Source organism: Lytechinus pictus, chromosome 13 (genome assembly GCF_037042905.1).
Source record: "Lytechinus pictus isolate F3 Inbred chromosome 13, Lp3.0, whole genome shotgun sequence".
Classification (NCBI taxonomy): Eukaryota; Metazoa; Echinodermata; class Echinoidea; order Temnopleuroida; family Toxopneustidae; genus Lytechinus; species Lytechinus pictus.
In genome coordinates this window covers 12,633,797-12,654,476 of record NC_087257.1, presented here as the reverse complement: position 1 = coordinate 12,654,476, position 20,680 = coordinate 12,633,797, and the positions used below count along the sequence as shown (strand labels likewise).

The window sequence follows — 20,680 nt, the reverse complement described above, 5'->3', positions numbered from 1 at the left end:
AGGTATTTTACTAAAATTGGTACCATGTGTATCAATTGTCTTAGCTTGATTTGGACCAACATTTGCAAAATAGTTGTTAAATGTATTTGCAATTGCATCTGCTGAGGTAAATTCCTTTCCATCATGAATAAACTTGTTTGGGGTATTTGGATTATTTCGCTTTATAGCTAATATATCTGTCAGTTTTCCAAGTAGAGGAAATATTTCCCCTTGCTCGTTCAAACTGAGGAATAATGTGACTTACGAGAGCAACGTATGATTGTTGTCAATTTGTTCCTATACAGTATTTCTTGTATTTATTCATATTTTCATCCGTTTTAACCTTAATACTACGCTTATAAAGAACATTTCTCCTCTTTATTGACTGCATAATGCCCCTTGGGTGATATCCTCTTTTCTTATTGATTGATTTTTTATATGGAAGGTGTTTCTTGAAAAAGAGGTGGAATCTGGTCCAGAAATTGTTAAAAGCTCTATTAACATCACTAGTGGTGAGAACGTCCTCCCAATCTATTGAAAGTAAATCTGTGTTAAGATCATTGATCCCTTCATTAGTGATCCTTCTCCTCCCTTTACATGTATGTACATCTCTTATTTTCGGTAAATTGCCAATTTTAACACCATACATTATACAGAACACAGGAAGATGATCAGATATTTCAGAATAAAACAGTCTAGACTCAAAATGACATTGAGACGAATTTACAAGAATATTATCTATTAATGAAGATTGACGATACTTTGGAAGTGAAGGGAGTGATTGGATTTGGATAATAGATCAATATTGAAATCACCCATTACACAGACAGATTTACCAGATGAGTTAACAGTTGACATGAGGCATTCAAGATCAGCAAGAAATTTAGTCAAATCTGTGGTTGGTGGTCTTTGTATTAGACAAACTGCACATTTCTTTCCATCAGGAAGATCAACCTCAATGCATAAACTTTCATCAGCCCCTCTCGTTAATGAGAGGTCGTTCCTAGTTTTGAAGGATAGTTAGTCCTGAACGTAAAACATTACTCCACCACCCCTACCATTTAAGCGGTCTTTACAAACTTGATTGTAACCATCCAATGCAAAAAGTGGAGGTGATTTAGCATTTAACTAGGTTTCCGATATGCCAATTATTGAGCATTTAAAATTCAGTGAGGATAAAAGTATATCAAAATTTTAATGATTCTTTAAAATAATGCGAGCGTTGCAATGCAAAAAGCTTAGATATTGGGTTTGATTTGATTGGGTTATCTTAGGATGAAATTCACTAAGTACATAATAATGACAGTTGTTGTTTTCTGACAAATCATATTCTTCTTCATCCATATGAAGCTTTAGCAGACAATTACAGACCAAATATAATCATAACAGACAAATATGTGTTAACAGATTTAGGGCAGTAGAAAGATGAAGAAAGAGATACAAGAGAATAAAATAAAACTACTATATACAGTATATACATGTACTATAACTAGATTATGATGAAACATAGCTTGATAGTAACCACCCCATATCAAATTCTTTACTATCTGCATCCAATCATGGTAAGAGGGAAGATGAATGAGGAGAATACGGAGAGAGAATTCATTAGTGCATAAATCTAAGCTTGGTTCCTTTTTTGAATAAGTCTTGTACTTGAATGATTCTTTTTTTTTTGCTCGAGGTCACAAGTTGTCAAATCATCTGTTAGATAGTAGCATTTACCATGACGAGCCTTCCGTGCACCTTTCATGATGTCGATCTTGCCACCGAATGTTTTTAGCTTGATAATTATGTGACAAGGGCGAGTGCCTTTCTTGCCATTTCGGTGAGCATTCTCAACACTCACATTGCTTTTAAACTTGTCTTTTAAGATGTCCTGAACCAGCTTGTTGCACTCCTTCTGGTCTTCGGCTGGTTCTGGTAAGCCTACCAGACGGCAGTTATTGCGCCTGGAGAACCTCTCGGCTTTATTACTCTCCGCCTCTTAATGATCAACCTTTTTCTGCAATTTAGTATAAAGTTTTTCCATTTTCTCCATTCTCCCTTCCAGATTCTTGTTTTTCTTTTGAAGGACATCAATTCGCTGGCCTTCATATTCTAAAGCTTTCTCAACTTTTTGCACACTTTCCACTACTGATTTCACGGCATCATTCAAATTTGCTACTGCCTCTTTAAGGCTTTTGGTCACAGCAGCAATAGATGGGGGAGATTCCTTCACCTTCACCTTTGCCAGAACCTTTCAAATTGAACCTGTAGCTGACTGTCAACGATCACATTATTGATTGAGCCATTTCTCGGTCTGGACCAAGAACCTGTTGGTCCCATAACAGTCCATTCAAGTGGTGACTGGATTGCATAGAGCTCCTTCCTCCTCCCTCTTTGCTCTTCCACTACCCAGAATGCTACAAGGACATCAGAGCCAATGAGTAACCTTTTGTCACTCTCAGCAAGATTTGGGAGTTTTATTCCCTGAAGATGTGGCCAATTGTCCACGTCTTCTTGAGCCGGGATGCTCTGACGCATAGTTGATAACCTATCAATGGTCCATAGATAAGGTACATGTATTTCCAATTCTACATCACCATTGAGGCTCTGGATGGATAAAGACACCTCCACCCCCTTCTGAGATGAAGCAGTTTTTACGGTTGTCAGCTTGAAGGAGGTGTTCCTGCTCACCACCCCAAGCTCATGTATGAGACCATGCTCACAGATTGACACGTCACTCTCATCGTCAAGGAGTGCCCATGACGTAACATCTTTATCTCAATCAACAACTCTGACAGGAAATTAAGGAGACTCCTCTTGCCACCAACGCATGTAAGCTACGTTCATTCGACTTCCCGGCCCCAAGAGGCAGCTCTCCTTGTTCAGGATTCTTTTCCTCCTTTGGCTGGAAGTCAAGAAGGATTAGGGCGTGATGCTTCATGCCGCATCCATCTTTTCTGCAAACGCCCTTGTTTTTACACTCCTTTGCTGCATGGGACGGTTTCAAGCAATTGAAGCACAGCTTCTTTTGTTTCACAAGAGCATGCCTCTCCTTTGATGATTGATTCCTTTTGAAGTCATCGCAGTTCCCTAGACCATGCCCATTCATACTGCAGCAAGGGCACTTAGTAGTTTGGGCTTCCTTTGCAGTGCTAAAACTACACCCTTTTTTGGTTGGGTTTAGGATTTTGCTGGCTGCTGTTTACCAGACTGATTCCTGCCAATGTGCTTACCAAAGACAGAGCTGGCCACCTTTGTAGCCTGTTCCACAAAATCAGTCATGTGACTGAAATTTGGGGTGACAGCCTCTTCCATGAGTGAGTGAGCCTTTGATGCCCACTGTCCTTGTGAGTGTACAGGTAAGAGCTCCTGTATCTTGAGTAAGGTTTCTGTTGTACTCATGTCAGCAGTGTACCCTAACTGAGATGTTGTGATCTGGCACCTTCTCATGTCCCTTGCAAGGTCCCACAAGTCTTGGCTGTCTCTATATGCTTGCGTTATGTGATCTATGTCAGTAATGTCAGGCTCAGGCATTCCCGAGAGTGACGATGGTACTTGCGTATGTGCAAGTCTCCACTTCCAATAGTTTCCACAACATTGAAGTTTTCTTCAACAGCATACTTGATTGGGGTTCAACTGTTAAGTACTGCACCACGCTGGACCTTGAAACAGTTGTAAACAGTGCGTTTGTTATGCCCGAGAATCTCCTTTTTTGTAGCCGGGTTTCCGCCAGTCCATTTCACAGATGCGCTTTCCCTCCAACTAATCATTCATAATTGCTCCACGATACTGATTCCACGTACATGGTCATGAGGTACAAGCTTTTGATGTCCATCCTCTTTGTTATGCGTAATCAAGCTTTACAACGATGCAGCTATGTGATTACAAGTTGAACCAAGCCAACTTTTGGCTATCTGAGATTTGACAACTTTCCTCAGGACGTAGACTTGAAAATACTTTTTAAATGTTGAGATCTTAAAAGCAGGCACAACAGTATAGCATGTATGTATATGATCTTGACTTCTATTTTATTGAGGCTTACTTTAATTTACCCCACTCCACGCCCAAGCTTATCCCCCAAGGTGGATGGTTAAAAAACAAGAAACAAAGGACTCTTATTGACCAAGGTGATTTTCATGGGCTTTGTGCGCTTGGGTTCGTCAAGCAGGTATACCAATTCATGTACTAACCATAAACATTGTATTACATTACAGTAAGGTATAAGTGCACAGGAAGTACAGAGAGAGAGCGATAGGGCAAGGGGTGCATTACTAAAGCAAGATATATACCGAAACATATTCCATTATACATATAAAATGTGACTTCTTACATGAATTATTAATCAACAATCTACATTTTATCTTAAATTCAATAACTTCATGGAACCTGTCGCTACAACATATACTCAGAAGACTGCACATCAATAAGATGATTCAGCTTCATATTAAGGCCCCTATGTACAAGAATGCAAACTCCTCCACCAATAGTACTACTCCATGGTACACGATGCAACACATGACCATCACATGATCATTCACAGCAAAGACCCTTTTTTTGCTTCCTCGATCACCTGTTTTTGTCTAACCGGTTTGCTCAGATCTGGACGATCTTGTGCCGACTTTCCTCTTTAACATCAGTTCACTTGGTGTCTTTCCTGTTGTTTTCTGTGGTGTGACTCTGTAGGTCAACAAGAACCTTTGAAGTTTCTTTTCAAAGTCACTTCCTTGTCCCCTTTTATTGCTGCTTTGACAGTTTGTACACCCCTCTCTGCAAAACTTTGCTGGCTGGGTGCTTGGGTGCTGTCTGGATATGGCAAATGTTGTTGTTATTCATCAGAGTGGCAAACCCTTCGTTACTTGTGAACACTCCATGCAATGCCAGCTGGTGGCTAGTACTGCATGGAAAAAACAATTTCCATCTCGTGGGACATCCACCAGCTTGAGGTGATTTTGATGTGCAAATTTCTGAAGGCACGTCAAACCACCTTCCAATGAATCTGAAAATGATGATTTAAAAAGTGATTTAGAGTCAGGAACCTTTAATTCTTCCAAGAAAGGAGATAGTAACAAGATATGAAATAATAGGACATTTGGAATTGACTTAAATTAACTTATCATAGCCTCAGTGTCTCATAGAACAAAAAGTACTTTGGAGATCATTTGATTTTCATTCTGCTTAATTTTTTGGAGATGTCTATTATACTTAAATGCTCATTATGATTTTTTTTTAAATAGATTTGCAATATTTTCAGTACATCTAATGTGCTCCTTTCAGTGCTCTTTCTAGATTGTCATGCAAATTCAAGATTTAGTGATGGTACCCACAACATCATCATATAATTGTTAAGGAAAATTATATCATAAATGATTGAGTTCAGGCAAAGAATGTACAATACAGCTTATCATAGTTCACACCTTGTGGATTTTTTTGTTTCTTGGCTAACTCATTATCTCCTGATTCTCCTGTTCTCTTCCTCCCCTTTTCGAAAAGCCGAAGCTGAAGAGTGTGGACATTGTTTTCCTGTGAAGATGAAATACCAGAATGTCAAGGATGTAGTAGACAGTGCTTTAATATCCAACATGTGCATGGCAATGAATAGAATCACATGATTTCCATAAAATTATCAAACAAGGAGACCTAGCTATCAAGAAAATTGATATGACTGATGGTGATTAATCCAAAGTACAAGATTAACAAATTGTTACTCCTGATGCTACTGTACTGAAAAAAAGAGATGAAATAGTGAATAACCCTAAAATAGACACCTGATTCTCCACAACTATCCCCCTTAAAATTGTTATACCCTACAGTAAAGGTCAGATTTAATGGATATGTATAATGTGCCCAGGCAAAGCGCCCGAACGAACGGACAGAATGACATCAGGACAGAACGCCAAGCTGACGTTCAATCATCAATTCTATAGGTTCAATGTCCGCAGTTCAGCGGATTTCATACAAGTTTTTACTGATTTTTCTTCATTTAACAATTGCACGGTTCAGATTGTGGCTCTAAGTCTAACTATGCACGATTGCATCAGTGGGTGAGGTATTAAGGCCACCGCACACCTTACGACCCGACTGGTCGGCGACTGGCTTGCGACTGAGAGAGGGGAGGTGAATCGCAAGGTAGTCATAAGCCACGACACCGCACACCTTGCGATCCGATTTGCGACTCACGCATGCGCTTTTTGCTTTTTGGCATAACAACAAAGAGAATGCGTTTACTACTGCGTATGCGCGCTGTTTATCATATACGCGTCGTGCAACTCTGCTGTCTGATTGGCTGGAATTTGGATTGAGCTTGCGATCCAGTCATAAGGATTCGACATGTCAAATCCTTCCGATTTTCCTTGCGACTTGTCTCTGACCGGTCTGCGACTCTGAAGCTGACATGCGCTGTGACGTCACATCTCCCCTCACCCAGTCGCAAGCCAGTCGGCGACTGGTCGGGTCGTAAGGTGTGCGGTGGCCTTTAGGGTTAGGTCCTTAGGATGTACGAAAGCACATGTAGACCTATGCCATTTGGGGGCCCAGATTTTTCCTACAAGCGAATTGTTACGTTATTTCAATGACAATATGAATAAACAATTAGTTTGATCAATTGGCCTAATAACTGGTGGCTTCAAAAACGATCTATTTATCATGATTTTCACAAACTAATTTTGCCTCAAGGCTTAACTGTAAACATCCTTTTAACAAAATTACATAGGGTCTATGTATAAACTTCTGAGTAACAATGTACAAACAAAATGTTAAACTTACTTTAATAGAACCATATAAATTTGAAAGTTTGACTTTAGAGACAAACAATTAAAACATTGTGTAAAAGTTGCCCCCCCTCCCCTTCTTGGTGAAAGACATTAGATTTGGAGTGACGTACAGTGTATTGTTACACCAGTGTACCGACTACTGAGTACTGGTAATGCAAACGCGCATGGGCGTCAATCTAAACGAGACCGTTGGGGGGACAAGGGGGGTGGCTGAATGAAGAAATGTTGACAAGCAAGAAAAACGAAATAGGTCTTCACCACAAATACGCCGTTTCGTACGTCTAAAAAGATTGACAAGCAAAGAAAAAAAGGTCTTCACCACAAATTTTTCTTTGTTAATTCGCACGTCCAAAAAAATTGACAAGCAAAAAAAAAGAAAAAAAAAGGCTTCACCTCAAACACGTTGTTTCGTCTGTCAAAAAGATTGACAATCGAAAAAGAAAAAAGTCTTCACCACAAATTTTACATTGGTTGTTTCGTATGTCCCCAAAAAATGACAAGCCCCCCCCCCAAAAAAAAAGTCTTCGCCACACTGTCTAACATAGAATTTTAACGTTCTTTAGTATACGTCAAAAAAATTTGACAAGCAAAAAAAAAAAGGTCAACACAGACTGCACAGAGAATATGATGCAAAATGCCAAATCGTGGGGGGGGGGGACACTTGATATTATGTCCCCCACCTGAAATTTCGTCGGGGGACGTGCGCCCCCCCAGAAAGAGAAGCGTTTAAACGCTAGTCTGAAATACGTGCTTTCGATTGGTTGGAAATCAAGCTGCGTTTGATTTTTAGAGTTTCGTTTGATTTCAAATCTGTCTGCAACTGCCCCCAGTTTCCAATCTTCGTGGACTTAAATACCCAATTTCAAACGGGATTTTTTTTTTGCTCGCTTTCCTAATTCATCTTCCAATATACAACACAGAATCCTTCTCTAGCTGTAACCAAATTGTTAAACGTAAATTTTAATGACGGTTTATGATGTTTGTAATTTACTTATTTTAACACACTCCTCATAAAACTGTATGCAAAATAATCTGAAAAACAAATTTCAAATTGAAAGTACTGTTCAATTTTATTGACTTCAGTATTCACCATGATATACATTTTATTTAAAAAAAAGTATAAAAAATATATTTGCTTGTAATATTGTACATTAAAGTTAATTTATATTATATTATTTGCATTAACTAGTTGATTTATTCTGTGTGTGAGAGGAAGGGTTTGGTGCTTTGCCTAATAATCATATTTCATGTCCAATGTTTTGCAAATATTGACTGGGGGATGTGATATCTGCTTAAATTTTCTATTTCAAATGAAAACACAATACCAAAGATTAAAAAAAATACAAAATGTTCAGCATACTGGTATTCAATACAAACATTCAGGAAAGAATTTTATTCTTTGATAGACACTTCCCGAGAATTTGTTTGCAAGATAGGCTGGTGCATGAAGGTTTTAATGCAAACGATTCTACACCAGTCTAGGACTCATTTAAACACATGGTACTACATGTAGGTGCAGTAAAGGTGTACAACCAAAAAAATTATTTCAGTAATGACATTAACAAAACATGAAATACAAAGATAACCAGCAATTACAAAAATTCAATTGGCATTGCATACATCTACATCAAGAGGCAGGGAGGTGACTGAGCAGTATGGTGACCTAATGATCTAAGGTGCTTGACTAAATACTGGTGGCCCGTTGCTTAAATGGTACTGTTATGGTAACTTCGCGCTCCAACAGCATGGCAACAATGCTCAATTGCCTATCAAAATCAAGAATTCCATGAAAGTTGCCAATGGATGGCAGAGTTACTATAAAAAGAACTTTTATTCAACGGGGCCCTGGGGACCATTTCATGAAAATTGTCATCACTGACAAGTTTTCTTTCTCCAACAGTTACCATAGAAACAGTCAGAGGTCGGTGCCCCTCAGCCAATCAAAACAAAGGATTTTACCGAAATTTTCAGCACTGTGATTTAGTCAGTGCGGATAACTGTCATGAAATGCCCCCCTTGGATGTAGTTGAGGCCAGTAGTTCACGAGTCATGAGGCCGCTAGAGAAAACCTCGGGCCGAAGTCAAGGCCAGCCTTGACTACATCCCTGCTATACACATGAAAGTTTTAAGAATTAATGCATGGTAATATAAGCTCAAAATTGTTATTTCACCAGAAATAAATTGCCCATATAGAATAACATCAATCTAATGTTCATATATCTTGGTGTTATGTTGGCTTGTCCTGAACAAGAAATTGCAGTAAACCAGTGGGTGGTTAATTGAAAATAAATGTCAAAAATTATTTCAGAAATGCCTTGAATCAACAATTTTTTTTGAAATTCCACAATTAAAATATTAAGTTTAAGTAACTTAAGACTCCTTGATAATACATACTTTACCTAAGCTGTACCAACCAATCAAGTGAATTAAGATAATTAAGATATTAAAACTATCATCATTATTGACCATTCCCTGAGAGAAGTATTTTCTGATGCTCTGATTTTAAAATAATCCCGATTTTTGTCTCGACTGAATAGCAGAGTGAGACTTTTCCAACGGCGACGGCAACATTGAAATCTTAACCAAGGTTAAGTTTTTGAAATTTCATCATAATAGAGAGTATATTCAATTCAATTCAGTATTTATTTCCAAATAAATTTTTAATGAATTTGGAAATAAATACTGAATTGAATTGAAAGTATATGGACCCAGTTCATGAAACTTGGACATAAGGGTAATCGAGTATTACTGAACATCCTGCCTGAGTGTTTTAGGTCACATGACCAAGGTCAAAGGTCACATATGGTCAACGAACTTTGGCCATGTTGGGGTTATTTGAGGAATTGTCATAACTTTAAAAGTTTATGGATCTAGTTCATGAAACTTGGACATAAGAGCAACCATGTATCCCTGAATATCATGTGCGAGTTTCAGGTCACATGACCAAGGTCAAAGGTTACTCAGGTTCAACGAACTTTGGCCATGGATCTAGTTCATGAAACTTGGACATAAGAGCAGCAATGTATCCCTGATTGCGTGTTTCAGGAACATGGCCAAGATCAAAGGTCATTTAAAGGTCAATGAACTCTGGCTGTGTTGGGAGTATGTATTGAATTAGCATCATCACTCAAAAAGTTTATGGATCTTGCTCATGACACATCGACACAAGGGTAATCAAGTATGAATAATTGTTTTGCGCATGTCTTAGGTCACATGGTCAAAGGTCATTTTGAGTCAATGTACATAATATTTTATTATCATATTAGTGTTTTCTTCTGTGAATAATTATTCATTAGCAGTTTTCAAAGGCAGTCCTGCTGCTATATCGAATAGCGTAATGCAGGCGAGACTGCTAGAGGCGTTCCACTTGTTAAACAATACACTGGCCTGTACAAATCTTATAATCATAATGAAACATGTGCGCCAAATGCAGTGTCAACTTGGTGTTAAAAAATATCATAGATTTAACAAAAATATAAGTGCAAGTTTTCTATTGAAAAGAATTAAATAGATGGCAATCGGGGGGGGGGGGGTACTCAAACTAATTCTGATGAGGATATGCCTCACGAAATCCTGAAATGGGGGTCTAAGAAACTGACTACAAGGGTAAAATATGGGGTCTTGGGAACTGAATATATACCAAGCAGTAAGAAAATCAGTGAGGGTCTATGGAACAGGATCACGGTGCTGTATGAGGGCCCTGTAAGGCCATTGAAGCGTTTAAACACCTAAATGTACAAGTACATTATCTGAATGAGTTTTCTTCATCCAAAGCTGCGTCAATACAAAATGGTGCATATCAGAACTGTCTTAAAGGAGAATGAAACCCTTGAAACCAGCTGAATCCATATATATCAAAGAGAAAAATCAAAGAAACATATTGTTGAAAGTTTGAGGAAGATTGAATGAATAACAAGAAAGTTATGAGCATTTGAAAGTCGAGATCACTAATGCCATATAGATCCTCCCATTGGCAATGCGACCAAGATCTGTGATGTCACACACGTACAACTCCCTCATTACTTTAGTACTTATTTCACTTATATTCTCACTTTTATAGAGTCTATCACAAGGTGAGGTGTTCTCTTTATAAGAGGACAAGTACAGAGGTTTCACAACATTATATCATTGATGAATCGTTTGTCATATGATTAGAATGAGCAAAAAGAGATGTTTTGGGGTATATTTTCAGTGTCCAAAAGGGGAGAGTTGTTCATCTGTGACATCATAGATCTTGGTCGCATTGCCAATAGGAGGATCTCCATAGCATTAGTGATCTCAACATTCAAATGCTCATAACTCTTCTATTGTTAGTCCTATTTTACTCAAACTTTTTTTGTTCTTATTCTTTGATCTTTCTGCTTTCACAAAGGCTAACTTGCTCCAAGAGTTTCATTCTCCTTTAATAAAAATAAACTGGTTTGGTACAAGACCACAGGATTCTAACGTGCACAGGCAACATGTCTGCCGCCATCTATTGACAGGGTTTCTCCAGTGATGAAGGAGGCAGCGTCAGAAGCAAGAAACTTGATGGCCTTGGCGACCTCCGATGATTGTCCTACCCTTCCCATGGGGTGTAGCTTGCCCATAACCTGTATAAGGAACAATATTAAATTCTATTAATTTATTACTCTTATTATTATAATTATTATTATTATTGTTAAAATATTATATATTATTACATGGAGAATAAAGAGTTACATAGTACACATATGAACAATTAAATGAGAAGAACAATTAGTGTCGTGTTGCATGATAAAGAAAAAACGACCTGTATGAGAGAGACTTCCTTGGTATAGAAAAGCCTAACTCACAAACCACAACCCGCATGTCTTCCTCCCCAAACCTCCCTAATTCCATCCAGGTCAGAATTAGAAAATTAAAATGAAGATACAGTATATGGAGTAAACATGATACTGCAAACAGGTAAAACAATTGTCCAACTTCCACTCATTTTGAAATCGTTACTACAAATGGACGGTGTTTAACTCTGTAACATGTTGTTGACAAGGGGAGTCTCACGATCTCTACCTGAATCTTAACCCTAATACCCCGGGGGGGCCACTTCCATTGACGAGTGGATACCATGCGCGACCACGGGGTCTCGAAAAGCACCCTAAACACGTATTTTCCATGTTCTGAAAATGCACCCCTTAACAAGTATTGGTGTCTGAAACCCTACCCTTAACAAATATTGGAAACAAAATTATACACTTGGCAAGTATTCCCTGAAATGAACCCCTAAACAAGTATACAGTGATATTTTATTGTCACGTGTCCGTCGGTCGTCGGTTTTACCTAATTTACACACCATTTGGTTTATACGGCCCCACTTTCCTCACCTCGCGCAAATCGGGACTCTAAACACGTAGTGTTGGGGCAAAAAGGACATCCTTTATACAACATTTTAATTTTGTTTCATCATCCCTGCAAATTTGACCCTAAACACGTAGCTTTCCTAGCGAAATAGATGCCCTTTTTTCATTATTTTTGTGTTTTTGACACCCTTACCACGTTACGTACGTAACGTGCCCTATCTTGAAAAAGACATCCTTTTTACGTGTTTTTTTGGTTGCGCATGGTATCCACTCATCAATGTAAGTGGCCCCCCGGGCCTAATACATACAACTTATCTTTGGTATATTACTAGCTCCACCTCCTGGACTGTTCTTTTGTACGATACGACTACCAAACACATAACACACTATATCCCCTTAACACACATACACACATCCCCTCCTGGACTGTTGTTATTTTGTACGATATGACTACCAAACACATAACACACTCTATCCCCATAACACACATACACACACCTCCTGAATAGTCACATGAAACAAAAAGTGAATCAGTGGGTTAGGTGAATCACTGGGGGTAAGTGAATCAGTAGAGGGCGTGTGTGTTGGTTATGTGTGCGTGTGGGGGTACGGTCTCGATAGGGTTTGTCCAATCAATAAAAATCGTCCAGGACATGGACTAGTATGTTACAAGCTACTGTCATAAGCTACTTCATTGGAGAGCAGATTTGCAGATCAATATTTATGAATCTGGGGCTCTGAGTCACATACTGTATCATCCACTATTTTGCCAAAAGAATGCAGAATACGAGGTTTCAAAGGATATTTCATATGCTAGAAATATAATTCCAACCCTTAAAATTTACTTGCTTTCTCTGTTCATTGACCTTTAAAAAGGGGTACATTTCACAAAACAACTGGTCGATGATTTCACACTGAAAAGTTTGTATAAGCTACTGAAATCCTTGAATCCTTGTTCTGGCTCAGAACAAACTAGTCAATGAAATTCAATGCTTCGTGAAATGTCCCTTCTATATCTCACCTCTTCAATTTGATCTACTGGTACTCCAAATCCAGTTAAAAGGGGTGTCTCGATTGCTCCTGGGCTGTACATTACATAGAGAAATAAGAGTAATAATAATAATAAGTAAAATAATGATAGTGTAATAGGCAAAATCTATGCTCTTTTAACGTAAACCTTCATCTTGTCAGTTTCTCTGTAACTTAAAATTATGTTGAAATAGGTAGTGCTAGTACATACAGAATACAAAGTGATTTCATTTATTACTTTTATAGAAAGAAATTGAAATTGTAATGGACAAAAGTAATTGGTAATTGTAATTGAAAAAATGTAATTTAATTGAAAAGTAATTGTAATTGAACATTTCTTCAATTATGTAATTGTAATTGAAGAAAGTAATTGAGCCCAACCCTGCCGAGTACCCATTTTCTACGCCTGGGTGGAGAGTGGCAAATGTAAATAAACATTCTTCCAAAAGACACAAGTACTGCAGTGAGATTTGAACCCTGGATCTTGTGGTTCAATGTCTGGACACACATCGCACTGAGCGACTACACCTCAAAGAATAAATGATGCATGATTCATCCTGATCACAAGTTACATGAGGAAAAACGATAGTTCGGACCCTTGGAAACACCTTAAAGAGACGAAATGACGAGTCTCTTTAAAATTAATTTCAGGTTTTAACAAAATATATTCAAAGTATTGAATTGAACATTGGTATCACCCTTGATACTTACTTGACAGCATTTACTCGGACGCCTTTGGACGCCAAATCTGAGAAGGAAAATAAGGAATAAAAACAAAATAAGGACTTTACTGATGTGTGTCATTCACACACTCAAAATGTAAAACCCTCATTGTATAACTCCCCCCCCCCCCCCCCCCGTTTTGAATAAAGAAGAGAGCTTGAGTTGAGTTGAGACATAAAATCAGAACAATTGATACTGAGTATGTCTCGAGAAAACAAGCATCAGTTTACTAAAGTCACCTTTTCCCCATATAATTGTTTGGATTTTCATGTACATGTAAATAGCAATTCCTTGCTTGTGAGTACAATACTTCAAGGTGGTAAATTTAAAAGAGCATGTGAACATGTGGAGCGTTGTGGCCCAGTGGATTAGTCTTCGGACTTTGAAACAGAGGGTCATGGGTTCGAATCCCAGCCATGGCGTAATTTCCTTCGGCAAGAAACTGATCCACAATGTGCTGCACTCAACCCAGGTGAGGTAAATGGGTCCCGGTAGGAAGTAATTCCTTAAAAAGCTGTGTGCGCTATGAACGCCTAGCTTAGCTGGGTAATATAGGAGCGCCTTGAGCACCTAACAAGGTGGATATGTGCGCAATATAAATACCCTATATTATTATTATTATTAGGTGAATATGGTGTACATCTCAATGACCAACAAAATTTAGGGTGGTTTTAGAAACCTATTGTCATGCATATAGGCATTTGCAAACCCAGCAGGGTTTGGCACAATATTATTTCACCAGCCATATTATTTGTGCACAATGATCATCCAGTCCAAGCCTTGTGTCAAATCTGGCTTGAATCACCACTGCATAAAGCATAGCTCATTTCATTTTGATTAATTTCACTTATGAATTTTTTGCAACATAATTTACATGAACATTCATTATCAATACATAATTGATATATTGAAAAGCACCATAAAAAAATCATAAACAAATTACAACTATTCTCATTTAAAAACTTATTTTTCTTTGTTTATTGACAATAAGAAATTGCAATGTACAATAAAAATACAGAACACCAACACCTTGAAATTGATGGAGGCCTTGAAAGCAAATGGGCTCGATCCACAGAAAAAAAAGTAGTGCAATAGTTATTCTACAATTAAAGGGAACACTTACCCAGAGCACAGCAACGTGTGAACTGATCATTGGCAGCCCTTGTGATATTGTATGAAAGCGACATTGAGGACTGCAATTTAAAATTAACAGAAATTAAGAATCAGAAAAAAATTATACGTGGGACAATAACCGGTGCATGCAACGGTATTATAGTTGAGACATTCATCAATCAATTTGACCAAAAGCCAAAGGTTCAAAGCAACATCTTCAGGCAAGAACACTGCAAGTGTAAAGAGTAATTATATAAACAATGGGAAATGCAAGGTGGGATCTGGGCCCCGTCTTTCAAAGAGTGGCGATTGATCCGATCAATCACAACTATGGACCGCCAGCAATGTCAACATTTATTATTCATGTTCAAAGTATTTTACAACTATGATATATAATCATGCATTCATTGTTTTCTTGAAAATTCACTGTGCTTCTCTTTGTTTACAAAGGATATTGTGCAAATATCCTGTAGAAAAAAATTATGACACTGATGGATTTCCATAGATTGACGATTGATTGGATCAATCGTAACTCTTTGTAAGGCGGGGCCCAGATCTGTGCTATCAGGGTCCAGAAACATACATCCAGATGAAACAAATGACAAGAGCACAACAAGTTAATTAATTGAGAGTACATCTTTCTTTCCATCTATTTATTTTAGCTTTCTTGCAATCCTATTAAAATTCAAATGCAAACCGATCAAATAAGCCTACATTGAATCATAGGAAAAATATATTAAGCAAAGTCATGTTTTCATTTCCTTGTCTAAAAATAATTGTCTCCAGGAGACAGAGGCGGTTGGCTATAAAGCACACTTATGTGTGAGTAATCACTTTCATAAAAGTCAATTCTGGATATGATACTGTGAAAAAAATAAAGTTCATTTTTGGTTTAATACCTACCACTCTTTTTCCAGCAAAACTTGACATGTTCACCACACAACCTGAATAATAATGGGTAATGTAAGTGTGTTAGAAAAACCAATGTAATAATCTTTCATTTTGGAAAATGGTTGACAACTATCAATCAGTTGTAGTTTATGTCTATTACAAACCATGTACACAAGACAGAATCAATTATAAATATAAATCGTATCTCTTATGTTACCCCCCCCCCCCCCCTCCCACTGTGCTATGTTATACAGTATTATCATGGACACTCAATACAATCGGGACAACCTTTTGTTATCACTCAACTTGATACAAAATAGTTAGGGTTATGAATTCTGAACCAAACTAATTACCTTTGGAAGCAACAAGATGATGAACTGCTAGGTTGGTGAACTGAACGACAGTTGATCTTAAGCAGATCATCAAAATTCTGCATTACTCAACTTGATAAGGAAAATATCCTAGGAGTATGAGTTCTGCACATAATTGTAATTCCTTACCTTTCGAAGCAATGAGATGAGGAACTGCTAGGTTGGTGAGCTGAACAGCAGACCTTACGTTGATCTTCAGAAGCTCATCAAAATTCTGCATTATCTCATCGCTCTTGAGAAAATCAAGCTTGGCTAGACCTGCATTATTCACCTACACAATGGCAGAAAGAAGGGCAAAAGAAAAAGAAATAAGATCAAGAGAGAAAAAGAAAACCGGACAGTGATGGCCTGATCGGAACTGGGGGACTTAAATGTGGATACAACAGAATTAAATAATAATAAATAAAGTATTCAATAAAATCTAAACTTCTTTAGTGTACATAGCTATGCAACAACTAGAAATGATCAGAAATCATTGATGTTTTCTTATTTTCTTATTTCACTTTTTAACCAAAATGAAAATTCATGATTAAGAAAAGCCTCTTCTGTTTTTTAATAGGGGAGCATTTCATGTCAGAAATAGTGAGTTTGAATGAATACTGTGATAAGCCACTAAATCGCTGCATATGATTGGCTCTGAGCAGATGTGTCTGTGAAATTCACTGACAATTTGTTTCATGAAACATTTCCCAGGTAGGCCTAAAGAAGGACAAAGAGACAGTGCATTGGTAGTGAAAACTCACCAAGACATCTAATTTCCCAAAGTGTGTGATGGTTGAGTCCATGATCCTCTTCACATCATCTTCTATGCACATATCAGCCTTGATAGTAAGAACCTGTTCATATGCAAAATAAAAACCACTAGTAATATATTTCTTTCTCAAAGCTGTCATTACCTAGTGCTGATGTACTGGCCAGGCTGCAGCCAGGGTTATAATGACAATTAGTGCCTTGCTACTCTGTAGTGTAGATACAAGCGCTTTAAAATTGCATTATTATTATCATTTTGAATATAATGTTCAACATTACTTTGTGTGTCCAATTAATCAAAGAAAATTGTGTACTGTACAAAAATTATTGCTAAATCCTCATAATACAAGCACAGCTGAATTCTGAATTATTCTTATTTCTAACAAGTTGACAATGAAGATTATTTTGATCAACCTATTTTTTTCTTCATGCAGACAGGTCATTACATCATCATAGTGTCTTCTTTCAACTATCTCTGGTGCCTAGAGATTTGATATTATCATTTTCACATGAGCAATACAAACAAGTTTTTAAATAATGTTTTATTAAAAGGTAGATAATTTTTATTTATTTACAAATTGTTTCACGCTCATTTTCAATAATTTCAATTACAGCCTAAATATTCATAAGCAACTTACAAAAGAAAGTTACACAATATTCAGTTCATTTTCATATTCTAAAACCTATATTCCAAAAGAGATATCACAATTTTGTGTATAAAAATGAACAATGGCTAATGCTAGCACAAACCTTTTCCTTTGAAAGGCCTTTTGCCAAACAGTCCTGGGCAGACTTCTCTAGCCTTTCTTCATCTCGACCCACTAAAGCCAGACTGGCCCCAGACGAAGCAAATTCAAGGGCAGTCTCAGCTCCAATTCCTGAGCTAGCCCCTGTAAAGAAAAGAATGATCAAATAAGATATTTGTTAGGATCACTGTTTAAACAGATGAGCTATCCATTCAATTCTATTCGTTTCATTTCATTTATTTTCCTGTTTCAATTTCTCATATATGATGAAGTTAGCATAACAAATATAAACACATTACAAGTACAGGAAAATCAGCAGACAATGTACAATAAAATAATCAGAAATGACCAGAAAATCGTGCAAGACCACTTATCCTGCCCTATTTTTTTAACATTATCCTGACAAGCCTGCTCAAAGTGCATCTACTATATAATATACATATATAAAATATTTGTATCCAAAGGAACTGTTGCTGCACTAGCGCCATGAGCGTCTCTGGACGGTGTGTGCGCTCAATAAGATACCACTATAATTATTATCATCATTTTTATTATTATTAAATGTATGTCTTTCATAATTGAGCAGGGGCCAGACTCTTTTACTGAATAATATTCATTAGCAAAAAAAAAGGGAGAGTAAAAAAAGCTATCACTACAAGATTTGTGACAATCACTCTACAAGCAAATTGTCTAAAAAAAGAATATTTATTCACTTCAAAAGTGACAAAGTTTCAACCTCACTTCCAAAAGGGAGCAAAAGAGGTGGCAACTACTCGTGTTTGTGTAGGCCTACAGCTTTGATCCACGCCTGCATACTAGTTCTTCTACATATACAGTAGGATTTAAATTAAAGTTTTAGACATGGTGGATATAAGGCAGTAAAGCTTTTTTAACCTGTTGAACATGATCAATAGACCCTAGGCCGAGCAGGCATAGGGCTACAGTGAAAAACCTGCCGTTTCCCAGACGTTCTTAAACACTTTCTGGGGTCTTTTTAGTCGTCCTGCTATAAGTATCGATGAAGGGGATGCTGCGGAGCCAGATGAAGTCTCAGCGGAGCATGTATGTCCCTGACCGAAATAGACTTTTTTTTTTTTCTAGGGCTTAACATGCTTAATATGTGTCGACTTGGTTTGAACATGGAGCTAATCCCTCCGCTGCCATAATGATTGAAATATGAAATTGCAACTTGGCCTGATCTCATTCAGTGCATAGATGAACAGTCTTTCTTGTATGCTAATAATTAGGTCTCACTGCCAAAGTATACCCCCAGGCCTAGGTATTGTAAGGACTGCTACTGCACAAAACACAGAAAGGGTTGATGTTTTTCACTGAAGAGTGATATACACTGTATAAAAGGGGTATCAAAAGGGTATTCAAAATTCCAAAAATAAATTTTTACAACATTTGAGGCACTATTCAGGGCAGACAAATAGCCGATTCAATCTCCGTTCGACCTAGTAGACCTACTAGTTTCATTGGTATTTCTTTGGGACTATGACTTGTTTCAATTGAGATAAAGTTTTTTTTTAAGTTGGAAAATGTCTAAACACTCCTCTAATTAACAGATTTCAGCTGTCTATATAGGGAAAAGCATGACAAAATACTTTACATGAATTATTACATGTAGGATATTCTGAGATCAAAGAATATTCATTATGGTCCATTTCGAACATCTATAAAGACTGACTATGATTATACTCAGAAGTACTATGTCTATGAGCATGTTGCACCCCACAGTTTAACGGAAAAAAAAGCCCTAATGCAGCAGCCAAATCATAAAATAACTGACCTTTCTGTGTCGATCTAAGTGAATTGAAAGAATGGGAGTTGAATGCTATCACCAACACTGACTATAACATGGAGGGCGAGTGGACCGGCGACATACATTACAAACCATATATACTACACCAAAGTATGCAGCTGTTGCCCGGAGCTGTTGTGCACGGAATCTGTTAGTTCGACTTGTTTTTATCATGTGTAGTAGATTTACATATATGTTCAGTTGTTCACCAAATCTACCAAAACTCGCCTCATGTCTCATTCATGTTACAAGAAGAGTAAAACAAAAACTTACCTGTGATTAAGACCACTTTACCGCCGAATTCCTCCATTGCGAGAATATAGCTTTCCGATTTCAGAATCTTGTCCCAAAGAAAAATCTTTCACTTGTGCAATGTAGGCCAACTGAGCTGCGTTTTCCTCCTAAATTCAAACCGCAGAGCTGCCAGCGGATCGCGCCCCTGGATACGACCAGCTCCCCGGCCCGAGTGAAACCAAATAGATATCCTTGACCTTGGTTGAAGGCAAGATGCAACATGGGGCAGATGCATTTGATGCGATTCGTTGAATTTGTCGTCTGATACACAATAATTAAAAACGTTGTCGTCCGACTCTGTTAACTTTCCTTTGTTTGATTGGCTGAGATTCGCTCATAGAGGTGGATCCACCTCTTCGGATTCGCCAGAAGTTTGAGTGGGCGTGGGGGTATTTAAAAAGTCTAAAATCTAAATTGTGATTGAAATATATTTAGGCATATTGAAAAAAAAAAGTATTATATTTCAATTTTTATTTCTTTTCATTTTCTTTCATTAATTTTCTTTTTTTTTTAATTGGTCGTAGAGCTTTGGGGGCAGTACCGCCAACCCCGACCCACTCTCCCCACAGACTATGAGGTAAGGGGTTTTACAACCGATAAAAAATAATAAACAAACCCTGAAATATTTTATGACTTGACTAAATACTTTTTTGTTGCCACACTGCAAAGACACCGGTGTTCATTTAACACGAGCCATAGGCCTATCGGAAAACACCAGAGAGGTGTTGAAACAACACCAGTTCGGCTTAGGTCATCACCAGATAGGCATTTAACCAACACTAATCAGTGTTAAACCAATATTGGTTTGATTTATAACTGGTAATATTTCAACACTTAATTCCTGGTGTTTTCCGATATAGATACTGGGCTGGTGTAAATGAATCTTGTCAGTATTGTGTGTTTTGTT

At 37.6% G+C, this 20,680-nt stretch overlaps 1 protein-coding gene across 2 annotated transcripts; it reads right to left on the bottom strand.

The window, feature by feature from the left end:
- Positions 1 to 1,617: 1,617 nt before the first annotated feature.
- LOC129274012 (3-oxoacyl-[acyl-carrier-protein] reductase FabG-like) lies at positions 1,618 to 19,947 on the bottom strand. 2 transcript variants are annotated; one of them, XM_064108131.1, is made up of 11 exons: positions 19,753 to 19,947; positions 17,680 to 17,819; positions 16,923 to 17,015; positions 16,309 to 16,450; positions 15,821 to 15,861; positions 14,928 to 14,997; positions 13,793 to 13,829; positions 13,074 to 13,137; positions 11,182 to 11,326; positions 5,379 to 5,484; positions 1,618 to 4,960 (listed from the first exon to the last, which is right to left on the bottom strand). In XM_064108131.1, the coding sequence occupies exons 1-10, from the start codon at positions 19,787 to 19,789 to the stop codon at positions 5,411 to 5,413; spliced, it is 843 nt and encodes a 280-aa protein (XP_063964201.1). In that variant the 5' UTR covers positions 19,790 to 19,947; the 3' UTR covers positions 1,618 to 4,960; positions 5,379 to 5,410. The 2 variants fall into 2 exon arrangements, with proteins under 2 accessions (XP_063964201.1, XP_063964202.1); XM_064108132.1 differs by lacking the exons at positions 1,618 to 4,960; positions 5,379 to 5,484 and adding an exon at positions 8,100 to 10,562 and having other exon boundaries at positions 11,152 to 11,326; positions 19,753 to 19,880.
- Positions 19,948 to 20,680: the final 733 nt, after the last annotated feature.